This window comes from Mytilus californianus, unplaced genomic scaffold, assembly GCF_021869535.1.
Source record: "Mytilus californianus isolate M0D057914Y unplaced genomic scaffold, xbMytCali1.0.p SCAF_15, whole genome shotgun sequence".
Lineage (NCBI taxonomy): Eukaryota > Metazoa > Mollusca > Bivalvia > Mytilida > Mytilidae > Mytilus > Mytilus californianus.
Genome location: NW_026262637.1, coordinates 20024971 through 20039945, shown reverse-complemented (window position 1 = coordinate 20039945; position 14975 = coordinate 20024971). Strand labels below are relative to the sequence as shown.

The following is a 14975-nucleotide window of genomic DNA, read 5'->3' as shown; positions in this document are numbered from 1 at the left end:
AATGATCTGCACCATAAAATGCAACAAATTCATATAGAAATTTATTGTAATGTAAGGTAAGGTGTTGCATATACAGACCGCATTAGACAGCTGACCGCCGATTTGAGTTAAATTATATAGGGAAACGTTTGAGAGGGTCTGAAAGTGGCCGTTAGAGACAGGTGATTGCTGAAATGAAGTGAATTTATGGCAGGTTTGACTGCATATTAGTACATGTCTTTCTCCTGAAATGCTCTTCATGAAGAAAAATAACTACTGACAATTATCATGTTTGGTTGTACTCTTGTTTATTGAAATGAAAAGTGCCACAAAAGGAAGATCCCGGATGACATTATCATAGAAAATTATGTTTCATCAATTGCAGCTTTTTTCAGTTTTGTTGACACCTATTGCTACTCATAAAAAGCAAAATATGCAAAATTTCACACTTGGATACATGCTTTTTTTCTTAAGTTATTACTGGCTTTCAGTAACTGTGAGTAATCTCTAATTGGTACTTTATGTCTTAAGTCTTTTTATTATTTTTTTTGTGTGCTTTGTGTTGATCTGATGAGCCAAGTCTTTTGTTTTTTATAGGGGGAGGGTTGAGATCTCACAAAACATGTTTAACCCCGCCACATTTTTGCGCCTGTCCCAAGTCAGGAGCCTCTGGCCTTTGTTAGTCTTGTATGTTTTTTAATTTGAGTTCATTTATATGTTTTGGAGTTTAGTGTGACGTCCATTTTCACTGAACTAGTACACAATTTTATTTAGGGGCCAGCTGAGGGATTTTCTTGCTGCATTGAAGACCCGTTGGTGGCCTTCAGCTGTTGTCTGCTCTTTGGTCGGGTTGTTGTCTCTTTGACATATTCCCCATTTCCATTCTCAATTTTATTTTACAACTGATTTGTATAGTTTGTGCTTATGTTGTGCTGTTACACCACTGTCCCAGGTCCACAAGTCAGGAGCCTGTAAATCAGTAGTTGTTGTTTGTTGTTGTATATCATATTTGTTTTTTACATAAATCAGGCCTTTAGTTTTTTTATTTGAATTGTTCTTCATTTGTCATGCTGAGCCTTTTATAGCTTGCCATGTGGTATGGGATTTGCTCATTTTTGAAGGCTGAAATCATTGACTTTTCCACGTCAATTGGAGTCCGATGGAAAGTTCTCATTCATTGGAAATCACACTTTGTTGAACATGAGTATTTGTGATTAACATATACCCATGAAATTCATGAATCAAAGCACTGTAAGCGCTGTAGGCAGTTAACCAAAAACCAAGGCAAACGTAATTATGAAAACTGTGGCAATGTTGCTTCAATTTTTTTTTAAGATTTGAAAGAACAAACATTAAACATTCATATATTGTACATTTATGTTCAATAAATGAATTGATTATTAAGGCAAATTAATTAATATTTCATCAAGGTTTTCAAAAGCAACTCATATATCAATGTAAATGACCCCCATCTTCATCCCCAAGTGCATGATGTGACTCCATACCTATTTTGGAATAAAATGACAGGTGATTATAAAACAGTTGGTCAAACATTCTTGGGCTTTACACTGCTTGAAAGATTTAAATGTTTTCTTTAAAATGAGCCATAAATGAAAATTATGATAGGCCTAGAAATAATTTAATAAACAATTAAAGTAAATTCAATAATCTAGACTCATTTTTTGCATCAAATTTTTTTTATAACAAACAAGAAATAATTGTAACAGGATGCCGTTACGAAGTCTCCCAAACAAAGCCCCCATAATTCGTCATTCCCATGGTCTCCTGACATTGGGCAAAGTCCAGTTCATATTGGTTTGGTCTAGTAAAGTGATATGCATATGTGACACCAAGGAGATTGACCCTGTATGTCATTCAAATCTTTTTGAATTGATGAACAGGAATAAATATGGTTTAGGTGTGGGTATCTCGACCGTTTACAAGTTCTCAAACAGGAGGGGGTGGGGTGACCCCAGGGACTCCCCCTATATTTCATTTGATTTGTTATATTGTCCCATACATGAATACATATGGTTTAGGGGTGGGGATCTCGACCATTTCCAAGTTCTCAAACAGGAGGGGATGGGGTGACCCCAGGGACTCCCCCTATATTTCATTTGATTTGTTATATTGTCCCATACATGAATACATATGGTTTAAGGGTGGGGATCTCGACCATTTCCAAGATCTCAAACAGGAGGCGGTGGGGTGACCCCAGGGACTCCCCAAATATTTCATTTGATTTGTTATATTGTCCCATACATGAATATATATGGTTTAGGGTGGGGATCTTGACTGTTTACAAGTTCTCAAACAAGAGGGGGTGGGGTGTCCCCATGGACTCTCCCTATATTTCATTTGATTTGTTTTATTGTCCCATACATTAATATATATGGTTTAGGGGTGGGGATCTCGACCATTTCCAAGTTATCAAACAGGAGGGGGTGGGGTGACCCGAGGAACTCCCCATATATTTCATTTGATTTGTTATATTGTCCCATACATGAATATATATGGTTTAGGGTTGGGGATCTTGACTGTTTACAAGTTCTCAAGCAGGAGGGGCGGGGGTGTCCCCAGGGACTCCCCCTATATTTCATTTGATTTGTTTTATTGTCCCATACATGAATGTATATGGTTTAGGGGTGGGGATCTCAACCATTTCCAAGTTCTCAAACAGGAGGGGTTGGGGTGACCCCAGGGACTCCCAATATATTTCATTTGTTTTGTTATATTGTCCCATACATGAATATATATGGTTTAGGGGTGGGGATCTCGACCGTTTACAAGTTCTCAAACAGGAGGGGTTGGGGTGACCCCAGGGACTCCCCATATATTTCATTTGATTTGTTTTATTGTCCCATACATGAATATATATGGTTAAGGTGTGGGTATCTTGACCATTTCCAAGTTATCAAACAGGAGGGGGTTGGGTGACCCGAGGAACTCCCCATATATTTCATTTGATTTGTTATATTGTCCCATACATGAATATATATGGTTTAGGGGTGGGGATCTTGACTGTTTACAAGTTCTCAAACAGGAGGGGCGGGGGTGTCCCCAGGGACTCCCCCTATATTTCATTTGATTTGTTTTATTGTCCCATACATGAATGTATATGGTTTAGGGGTGGGGATCTCAACCATTTCCAAGTTCTCAAACAGGAGGGCTTTGGGTGACCCCAGGGACTCCCCCTATATTTCATTTGATTTGTTATATTGTCCCATACATGAATATATATGGTTTAGGGGTGGGGATCTCGACCGTTTACAAGTTCTCAAACAGAAGGGGGTGGGGTGACCCCAGGGACTCACTCTATATTTCATTTTTGATTTGTTTTATTGTCCCATACATGAATATATATGGTTTAGGGGTGGGGATCTTGACCATTTCCAAGTTCTCAAACAGGAGGGGATGGGGTGACCCCAGGGACTCCCCCTATATTTCATTTGATTTGTTATATTGTCCCATACAAGAATACATATGGTTTAAGGGTGGGGATCTCGACCATTTCCAAGATCTCAAACAGGAGGCGGTGGGGTGACCCCAGGGACTCCCCTATATTTCATTTGATTTGTTATATTGTCCCATACATGAATACATATGGTTTAGGGGTGGGGATCTCAACTGTTTACAAGTTCTCAAACAGAAGGGGGTGGGGTGACCCCATTGACTCCCCCTATATTTCATTTGATTTGTTTTATTGTCCCATACATGAATGTATATGGTTTAGGGGTGGGGATCTCAACCATTTCCAAGTTCTCAAACAGGAGGGGTTGGGGTGACCCCAGGGACTCCCCTATATATTTCATTTGATTTGTTATATTGTCCCATACATGAATATAAATGGTTTAGGGGTGGGGATCTCGACCGTTTACAAGTTCTCAAACAGGAGGGGGTGGGGTGACCCTAGGGACTCACTCTATATTTCATTTTTGATTTGTTTTATTGTCCCATACATGAATATATATGGTTTAGGGGTGGGGATCTTGACTATTTCCAAGTTCTCAAACAGGAGGGGGTGGGACGGTACTGGGGACTCCCCCAAATTATTTTCATTTGATTTCTTTTATTGTCCCATTCAAGTATATATATTGTTTAGGGGTGGGGAACGGGATGGTTTACAAGATAAAAGTACATCTTCAAATTGAAGGGGGTTGGGATGACCCCCAGGGACTCACCCTATATTTTGGTTGATTTTTTGTATTGTCCTGTTCTCATTACTGAAGACTGCATGTGTCTATCACCTACTGAGTCATTTGAAAATTTAAAAATATAAAAATCCCATAGGGTTCTATAGTAAACCCCTCCCTTCTTGAGGCCCCTCCAAATACCCCTAAATAGACCCCTATGCACAAACAAAAGATTAATGGCTCCGCTAGACATGTTAGTCTCATATTTTTATGAAACCCTAAGTAAATCTGACAAACGGTCAAAGTTGTCTTCTTAGACGGTTTGATTGGATTCGGTCCGACTTGTCTCGGGGACGAGTTGTCCACATTACTTAAAACATCCCATCAACGTCGATTTCCGCATCTGTTTTCATGACCTCGTTTCATTCATAAAATAACAACAACCTTATTTGGCAAGATAAGTTAGAAATTACCACCCACTTATATAACTTTATTTCCTCTATCATAGAGATTTGTTGTACATGAACAATATTCCTGCGCTTTTTGCCATTTGGGAAATATAAACGACTTGTAATTACCTATTTTCGGCGATGAAATATTTCATACAATTGTTCTTTGACATCGTAGCCAAAAGCACAGGGGATAATAAACTACGTACGGATTTCTATTGAGCACTACTTCCTATGTGCAACTTCAAAAGTTCTGGGTAGTTCGACGATCATTTAAGGTTTTTCTGGTCATATTTTTTGTATTCTAGAAATAAAAGTATTAAAAAAATGTCCAGTTAGTTATAAATAACATAATAGCCAGCTAGATAATAACAATGGCACGTATTTCAGCATTTATTGGGTAGAACACAAATCTAGGGTGCTCGCATAAGGCAGCTTAACTGCCTAAAAATGGTATTCCATAAATAATGAAAAATTGATAGTAAGCTCTCTCTGGTTCAAAGAGGGTAGGAATTGAAACAAACCTGATTTTGCAAAGCTTGGGAAGCTGTATCTGATTCTGACAGTAAAGTTGATAAGAACTGGACTAAACTTTTTAAATCACAGCTTTGAATTGTTCTGACCACAGGATCGTGTAAAACCATTAATCCCTGCAAATATATAATAATATAATGTACTGTGTGCATGTATTTTGAATCAGAATGTCACGATTTTAAAATACTGTAAATTATGAAATTATAATTGTGATTGTTAAACAATGGACAAAATGTGAGATTGATTTTTATGATTCTAGGAAATGGTGCAAACATAATGCTATCAAAATTTTAAATGAAACTTTTTACTTTAGCTAAACCTATCCCGTTGAAATTTCTGAATTTACAGTAATCAACAAAGCATTAAACATGAGATCTTATCCATATGATGAGTTAAGCCATTTTCAACTGAATTTTATAGTTTGTTCTTATGTTGTGCTGTAACACCACTGTCCCTGGTTAGGCGGAGGGTTGAGCGCTCACAATCATGTTTAACCCTGCCACATTCTTTATGTGCCTGTCCCAAGTCAGGAGCCTGTAGTTCAGTGGTTGTTGTTGGTTTATGTCTGTCATATTTGTTTTTCGTAAATTGTTTTGTTATAAATTAGGCCGTTAGTTTTCTCAATTGAATCATTTCATATTTTTCATGTCGGGGCCTTTTACAGCCGACCATATGGTATGGGTTTTTCTCATTGTTGAAGGCCGTACCATTGCCTATAATTGCTTACATCCACTTCATTTGAACTGCTGGATAGTTGTCTCATTGGCAATCATACCACATCTCCTTATTTTATATTATACAGTTGCAGGCAATGACAAACATAAAGGGTACTACAGAAAACTAAATATCAGAAAGTTACAAAAAAATCTAAAAATTTTAGTATTCCTTTATACAAATATGCATTTTAGAATATAATTTATAGGTCTTTCAAAAATCCTTTAACAACAGGAATATCTCAAGTCTTTGAACAAATGAATTTTATTTGATTTATTTATAGACTAGCAATTTTTAACATCACATTTATTATCCTAAATAACCATTAGTTTTTTTTTTACACTTAAATCTATGAAGAAAAAACTGTTATATAAAAAAAACCATTGTGGAGTTGTCTCCTTCTGATATCGTAGTATGGAATTATCTGGTAGTTCTTATCTTTCAAATGCAAAAATACATGATTTATCATTCAACTTTGCAAGCTACAATAGGAACAAATCATATATACAATGAATAATGACTTTTGACGTAAAGAATTATGGGTACTTCTTACCTCATCTAGATGGTCTTTCTTCAGCAGCACTTGTAATCTTTTTAATATTAACATAACTACATCCTCTCCATTTTTCTGAAACAGAAGCTAAGTATAAACAAATTTCACTGTTTATTGTTTCTTTGACCTGCTTCTATATTTTCACTTATTCTTTTTAATCTAATCTAAAAATATTATGATATAAAATTAGTATCATTATCCGGTCTTTATCTGGTATTGACATAAAATTCAGTATCATTATCCGTTCTTTATCTGGTACTGATATAAAAAAAAGAAATAATTTTCTTTCGAAAATACTACAGTCCGCCATGCATGGCCTCATATACTTCAATAGTTTTCAGACTAGATCGGCCTCAATAATTTTTTTCCATATACTGTAGTTTTCAGATGAAGTAAATAAAAGATTTATGGTAATTAAACAGACATATATTTAATATCAACTAAATTTTAAGTTACTTTAGTGCTATTATAGAAATCCATGTTGACCAAAAGTTATTAGTGGACTTACTTTCAAACTTTGTTAGAATGTTTGCTCAAGCATTGTAATTTAGATTGACATCTGATCATTGCACAATTAGAAGCCTATCTATTGTTTTTAAATTTCAATCTATATTAAAATTGTTGAGCAAAACTCGTAACAAAGTTTGCAAACAAGTCAACCAAAGTTTTGCTCATCATGGATGATCCTATCTATTAAACTTACCTTTTCAAGGTTAGGTATACATCTAGCTACCAGTTTCCTGCCTTTTCTGACCATCATAAGATGTAGGAAGTCATCACTAATCACATATTTATACAGCGAGAAAAGCATGTCATGTCTTTGTTCAAATAAGGGAGTTCTTTATAAAAAGAAAAAAAAAGTTGATAGCAATAAACTCTCTCTGCTATGTAAATTTGATCCATTCAGATACAGATTTACTTAATTACATGTTATTCATCAGTTATGGCATATTAAAGACCTACTTGTTTTACCAATGAACAGACTGATTCAAACTTTTGTCAAATATGTTGAAAACAAAAGTTTAAATTAGCCATCAAGAATGACTAATAAATATACATTTTTGCTAGATCTATCTTCTTCCATTATCATTTATCTGTGATGATTCTGCTCATTGAAATGGCTGTACTGGGAGCAATTTACTATGATTAATAAAGATAAAATAATGGACAAATCCAGATTAAAAGCAGCAGATATCTGCTGAAGAAGAAAAATAATAATATTAATACCAGTAACTGGTTTACATAATTATGAAAACTTGCTCCAAAACTTTATCATTTATTTATCTAATATTTAACAAGAGTGCAAACGCTGAAATGTCCCGCCTGCTTTACTGAACATTGATTTTAGGTTGCTAGTCCTAAATATAAAGTTTTACTACAAGTATCACATAAACTTAACATGATCAAAGAAAATGAGGTCAAGGTCAGATAAACCAAGCAAAAAATACATGTACACCTTAAAATCATTCCATACACCAAATATAGTTGACCTATTGCTCATAGTTTAAGAAAAACAGACCAAAACACAACAAGAGTGCACACGCTGAAATGTCTCGCCTTCTTTACTAATCATTGATATTATGTTGATAGTCCTAAATATAAAGCTTTATTACAACTGTCACATAAACTTAACATTAACCAAGTAAACTAAACATTGACCAATGAACCATGAAAATGAGGTCAAGGTCAGATGAACCATGCTAGGCAAGCAAGTACAGCTAACAATTCTTCCATACAACAAATATAGTTGACCTATTGCTTATAGTTTAAGAAAAACAGACCAAAACACAAAGACTTAACACTGAGCAATGGACCTTCAAAATGAGGTCAAGGTAAAAAAAAACCTGCGTGACTGACAAATATATCATAAAATATTTCCATACACCAAATATAGTTGAACTATTGCATATAGTATTAGAAAAAAAGACCAAAACTCAAAAACTTAACTTTGACCACTGAACCATGAAAATGAGGTCAAGGTCAGATGACACCTGCCAGCTAGACATGTACACCTTACAATCATTCCATACACCAAATATAGTAGACCTATTGCATACAGTCTAAGAAAAACAGACCAAAACACAAAAACTTAACTTTAACCACTGAACCATGAAAATGAGGTCAAGGTCAGATGACACCTGCCAGTTGGACATGTACACCTTACAGTCCTTCCATACACCGAATATACTGGACCTATTGCTTATAGTATCCGAGATATGGACTTGACCACCAAAACTTAACCTTGTTCACTGATCCATGAAATGAGGTCGAGGTCAAGTGAAAACTGTCTGACCGGCATGAGGACCTTGCAAGGTACGCACATACCAAATATAGTTATCCTATTACTTATAATAAGAGAGAATTTAACATTACAAAAAATGTTAACTTTTTTTTCAAGTAGTCACTGAACCATGAAAATGAGGTCAAGGACATTGGACATGTGACTGAGGGAAACTTCGTAACATGAGGCATCCATATACAAAGTATGAAGCATCCAGACCTTCCACCTTCTAAAATATAAAGCTTTTAAGAAGTTAGCTAACGCTGCCGCTGCTGGATCACTATCCCTATGTCGAGCTTTCTGCGACAAAAGTCGCAGGCTCAACAAAAACTTAACATTGAGCAATGAACTGTAAAAATGAGGTCAAGGTCATATAAATCCTGCCAGACTGACATGTACATCGTAAAATATTTCCATACACCAAATATTCTTGATCTACTGCATACAGTATTAGAAAAACAGACCAAAACATAAAAACTTAACTTTAACCACTGAACCATGAAAATGAGGTCAAGGTCAGATAACACCTGCCAGTTGGACATTTAACCTTACAATCATTCCATACACCAAATATAGTAGACCTATGGCTTATAGTATCTGAGATATAAACTTGACCACGAAAACTTAACCTTGTTCACTGATCCATGAAATGAGGTCGAGGTCAAGTGATAAATGTCTGACAGGCATGAGGACCTTGCAAGGTAAGCACATACCAAATATAGTTATCCTTTTATTCATAATAAGAGAGAAATTAAGAATACTAAAAATCTGAACTTTTTTTTTCAAGTAGTCACTGAACCATGAAAATGAGGTCAAGGACAATGGACATATGACAGATGGAAACTTCATAACATAAGGCATCTATTTACAAAGTATGAAGGATCCAGGTCTTCTACCTTCTGAAATATTAAGCTTTTAAGACCCCCTTTCCATATTAGCTATATATGGCAACAACTTGTAAGGCATAAAATAAACAAATAAGGAACGATTCGACAACGCAACACACCATCTCTGATTGATGAAATTTCTCCCCCACCCTTGGTATTTATTCTGTGGTGAACCCTGGTTCATATTCACCATATTGCTAAGCATCTATACCATAGTTGCCAACTCACATGATATTCGCGTGTAATACACGCTTTTTCAACGGTTTACATGCGAAGATTTTATCACATGGCGTGTACACGCTTTTTACCACTTTACACGCCATTGCACACTTTTTGGTTGTTTTGATTTTTTGGTCGTTAGTGATATCACGATTCTCGTTTTTTTTCATATTAGACGATAAATACTGAAAATTTCGAATTATTTGATATTGACGAACAACAAAACCCCTTCAGGTTAGTTTGTGAGTAGTTTTTAAGGTTTTGTGACTTTCTTTCTTTTAAATTCACTTTGAGGAAATGTTCAGCAGAAAGAGGTCGCTTTCTGGACCTGTACCGTTGTCTATAGAGACCAGTGCTGAGCGAAAACTATACGTGTGTACATACCAAAAAAGTTGGGAGTCAGAGTTTAAATGGATCAAAGAAAGTGATCAAATAAAATATGTTTATTTTCCTAATCAAAGGGCCATTAAGGGCATATTAATTACAAAGTATTATGCATCTTAAACATAATCAATCATTTGCAATCATAACAACATGTGTGAGAGGATAACTAGCTATTTGATAAGGCATTCAATGGTATTCAAATTAAATTGGTTTTTTATTCAGTTTGAAATATAGCCAACAGATTTCCACAGGCTATATGGGATGGGAATATCACAGAACTGTTGGATCAGTTCTCAGAATACCAGCTGTCTTCTCCTGATGAACTATCCAGCTTTGACCAGGAAATAGCAACATTCTGGGAGCAATAGCAGACATAGATGACATTTTTAATGACAAATAAACGTTTAGGGCAATTACCCCAAACTCAAACCCAGCTTTCCCTTTGTGATATGGAACCTTGTAGTACAATTTCAGAAAGATCCATACACTTACACACAAGTTATTGTCATGAAACTAGAAAAATGCTTGTTTTTTGCCCCCTTATTCCTAAAATTTTGAGGCAATTCCCCCAAAATCAATCCCAGCATTCCCTTTGTGATATGGAACCTTGTGGTACAATGTCAGAGAGATCCATACACTAACACACAAGTTATGTCTGGAAGTTACAAAAATGCTTATTTTTGGCCCCTTATTCCTTAACTGTTGGTACCATAACCCCCAAAATCAATCCCAACCTTCCTTTTGTGGTATTGAACCTTATGGTAAAATTTCATAGAGATCCATTCACTTAAACTAAAGTTAGAGTGCGAAAACCAATGTGTCTTCGGATGACGACAACGCCAACGTCATACCAATATACGACCACAAAATTTTTTTGCGGTCATATAAAAACTGCAAAATTTTGTTACAACTACCAATTTGGTGGCAGAAACCCAACAATGGGTTGTTCGATTCATCTGATAATTTCAGGGCCGATAGATCTTGACCAATTGAACAATTTTCCCCTTCGTCAGATTTGCTCTAAAAGCTTTAGTTTTTAAGATATAAGCTAATAAAATGCTCCGCAGGGCGCAGCTTGATACGACCGCAGAGGTCGAACCCTGAACAGGTGGGGCAAGTATGGACACAACATTCAAGCTTGATACAGCTCTGAATTTGGATTGTGATTAAATATTTGACACAGCATAGGTTTCTGACACAGAATGAATGTGGTCTAAGAACTTGAAAATTTTAAATTGGACATTCACCTATTATGGTCCAATATCCAAAATCTAAATACATGGTTAGATTCATCATATCAAAGAACCCCAAGAATTAAATTTTTGATGAAATCAAACAAAGTTTAATTTTGGACCCTTTTGATCTCAATGTGGACAAAGTTGATAACGGGGCCCAAAAATCAAAAATCTAAATACATGGTTAGATTCAGCATATCAAAGAACCCCATATATTCAATTTTTGTTGAAATCAAACAAAGTTTAATTTTGGACCCCGATTTGGACCAACTTGAAAACTGGGCCCATAATCAAAAATCTAAATACATGTTTAGATTCAGCATATCAAAGAACCCTAAAAATTCAATTTTTGTTAAAATCAAACTAAGTTTAATTTTGGACCCTTTGGACCTTAATGTAGACCAATTTGAAAACGGAACCAAAAATTAAGAATCTAAATACACGGTTAGATTCGGCATATCAAAGAACCCCAATAATTCAATTTTTGATGAAATCAAACAAAGTTAAATTTTGGACCCTTTGGACCTCAATGTGGACCAATTTAAAAACGGGGCCCAAAATCCAAAAACTTAATACACGGTTAGATTCAGCATATTAAAGAACCCCAAGAATTCAAGAATAAAACCCCATTGAAATTGATCAAGAAATAAGCAATTTATACGAAGTATCTTCTTTTGCACAATACTGTGCAATTGAATATTTCTTGCTATTGCGCAATACTGTACAATTGACAATTTCTTGCTATTGCTCAATATTGTGCTATTGGATATTTCTTGCTATTGCGCAATACTGTGCAATTGAAGATTTCTTGCTATTGCGCAATACTGTGCAATTGAAGATTTCTTGCTTTTGTGCAATACTGTGCAATTGAAAATTTCTTGCTATTGCACAATACTTATTATATAATAATTTACACATCCTGTTTGGTGTGTATCTCCTACCATATCATTATTATTTGCTTTTAAATATAAATCAGAAATAACCAACTTAAAATGGAAAATTTTAAAAGAAAAAAAAAAAAGCAAAAAAAGAAAAAAAAAGAAAAAAAAAGAAAAAAAAAAATCCCCCCCCCCAAAAAATTTTTTGAACCCCATTATGATTCATCACCCCCAAACTCAATCCCAGCCTTCCCTTTGTGGTATGGTACCTTGCAGTACAATTTCAGAGAGATCCATACACTTGAACACAAGTTATTGTCTGGAAACTAGAAAAATGCTTATTTTTGGCCCCTTTTTGGCCCCCAATTCCTAAACGTTTCGAGCAATTACCCCCAAACTCAATTCCAGCTTTCCCTTTGTGATATGGAACCTTGTAGTACAATTTCAGAAATATCCAAACACTTACACACAAGTTATTGTCATGAAACTAGAAAAATGCTTGTTTTTTGCCCCTTTTTTGGCCCCTAATTCCTAAAATTTTGAGGCAATTACCCCCAAAATCAATTACAGCCTTCCCTTTGTGATATGGAACCTTGTGGTACAATGTCAGAGAGATCCATACACTTACACACAAGTTATTGTCTGGAAGTTACAAAAATGCTTATTTTTGGCCCCTAATTCCTTAACTGTTGGTACCATAACCCCCAAAATCAATCCCAACCTTCCTTTCGTGGTATTGAACCTTGTGGTAAAATTTCATGGAGATCCATTCACTTAAACTAAAGTTAGAGTGCGAAAACCAATGTGTCTTCGGACGACGCCGGACGACGCCAGACGACGACGACGACGCCAACGTCATACCAATATACGACCAAAAAATTTTTAATTTTTGCGGTCGTATAAAAACGTTATGACATTCTTTCAAAGCTTGATAAAGCTATTTCAGTTCTGCCAAATAGCAATTCTGACTGTGAGAGAGCATTTTCAATTATAAAGAAGATTTACATTAAATTCACATCAGAAACTCAACAATGATCTATACATGCAATAAACAATTAGTCCACACCTTGCTTTAATACATGTAGAAACTCATGAATTGAATCGCATAATAAAACCTTCTAAAGTCTTTGTTTGATGTGAATATAAACAAGCATTGTGAGAGTATTGCATGGCAATACATAGTTCCCGTTAAAAATTCATTGTCCTGAAACAAAATGCTAACTTGATCAATAACTTGTCATGGTGTAAACTATATAACAAATATCAAGTCAATATCTTCAAGCATGACAAAAACAAGTGTGGAAAATTGATTATTTAAGTGAATTTACTAAGTCCAAGGACCATAACTGCACAAAATCATCAGACCAGAACAAAATTCGAACTTGATCTGTAACTTGTCATGATAAAACTATATACCAATTATCAAATCAATATCTTCAAGCATGACGAAAAAAAGTGTGGAAAACTGATTATTTTAGTGAATTATCTAAGTCCAAGGACCATAACTCTGCACAAAATCATCAGACCGGAACAAAATTCGAACTTGGTCCATAACTAGTCATGATAATACAATACACCAAATATCAAATCAATATCTTCAAGCTTGAATAAAAAGTGTGGAAAATTGATTTGCCGGACAGAAGGATGGACGAGACAGACAGACAGACAGACAGGCGGAGTGCAAACCTGAAGTCCCCTTCGACTTCGTCGGTTGGGGACTAATAAATATATTTCTCAGTTGTGTATAAATCTGATATGTTACCTAGCTTCTTCTGGTAAGGCCAATATTTTCTTCTCTATATCATCAACCTCCAGCAATAAGTTATACCCCTACAAAGAGATAATTAGAGGTTATAATGCAATAAATAGACAAGGTTAGAGATTACATCCTTAGTAACTGATGACTGGAACAAGATAAATATCTAAATAATCAGACGTGTCAATCATATAAACATTAGAAGAAACAGATGTCCCAGGTTATATAGCTAGAAACAATTAAATATTAACTGGTTTACATATCTCTAAAAACCAACAACAGTAGAAAGTTATAATTTTAAGATGCAAATCTCAGATTATGAAAATAGGGGGCCCACCAATACGCAAACATTAGGAGTGGGACTTGTAAAAAGTCTATGCATTAACCATAAATGTAGCTCCGTGTGGGAGATCTGGGCAACCTGCCACCCCATATCATTGGATGTTGCAAAGCTAATTTTCAACCCTTATTTCACATAACCTCCTTTTCTGGCGACGCAATGCCGACCATTAGCTATTAGAAGGTGGTCCATATCTGAGAGTGGTTTTACTAAGTGGTCAATATACATATGACAAAAATATACTAATGATAATGTAACAGTATACCAAATATCATATACTATTCCTACTAGCTTAAAGGGAAAATTCGCGATTTTTTACTTATCAGCTTATTATGTTCATAATACCATAAAAAACATATTCACCAAGTTTTATCTGGATATGAACACTAATAAAGAAGAAAATTGGGAATTATTAATTTTATTTATTCGAACTTCCTGACTTCTGTGACGTAGTTTAAGTCTTTTTGCATGCCGGGAGTGGATTAATCTCATTTTAAGTCTTGTTCATTAATCATCTTATAACGCGATTTAAAGCGCATCGAAGACTTTTGGCGTAGCTATTAACCAACTAATAATTCAGAAAGAAAAGTGATCAGCCGTGCAACTTTTAAAATTAAAAATCAACTTTTATAT

At 35.2% G+C, this 14975-nt stretch overlaps 1 protein-coding gene across 3 annotated transcripts in view; it reads right to left on the bottom strand.

The window, feature by feature from the left end:
- LOC127725592 (protein PAT1 homolog 1-like) overlaps positions 1-14975 on the bottom strand; it is a 59399-nt gene that overhangs the window by 5236 nt on the left and 39188 nt on the right. For all 3 annotated transcript variants that reach the window (XM_052232675.1, XM_052232677.1, XM_052232678.1), the window contains 4 exons: positions 14009-14076; positions 7066-7201; positions 6363-6437; positions 5086-5211 (listed from right to left, as the gene is read on the bottom strand). In XM_052232675.1, the coding sequence (XP_052088635.1) occupies positions 5086-5211; positions 6363-6437; positions 7066-7201; positions 14009-14076 (405 nt within the window). The remainder of the gene's footprint in view (positions 1-5085; positions 5212-6362; positions 6438-7065; positions 7202-14008; positions 14077-14975) is intronic.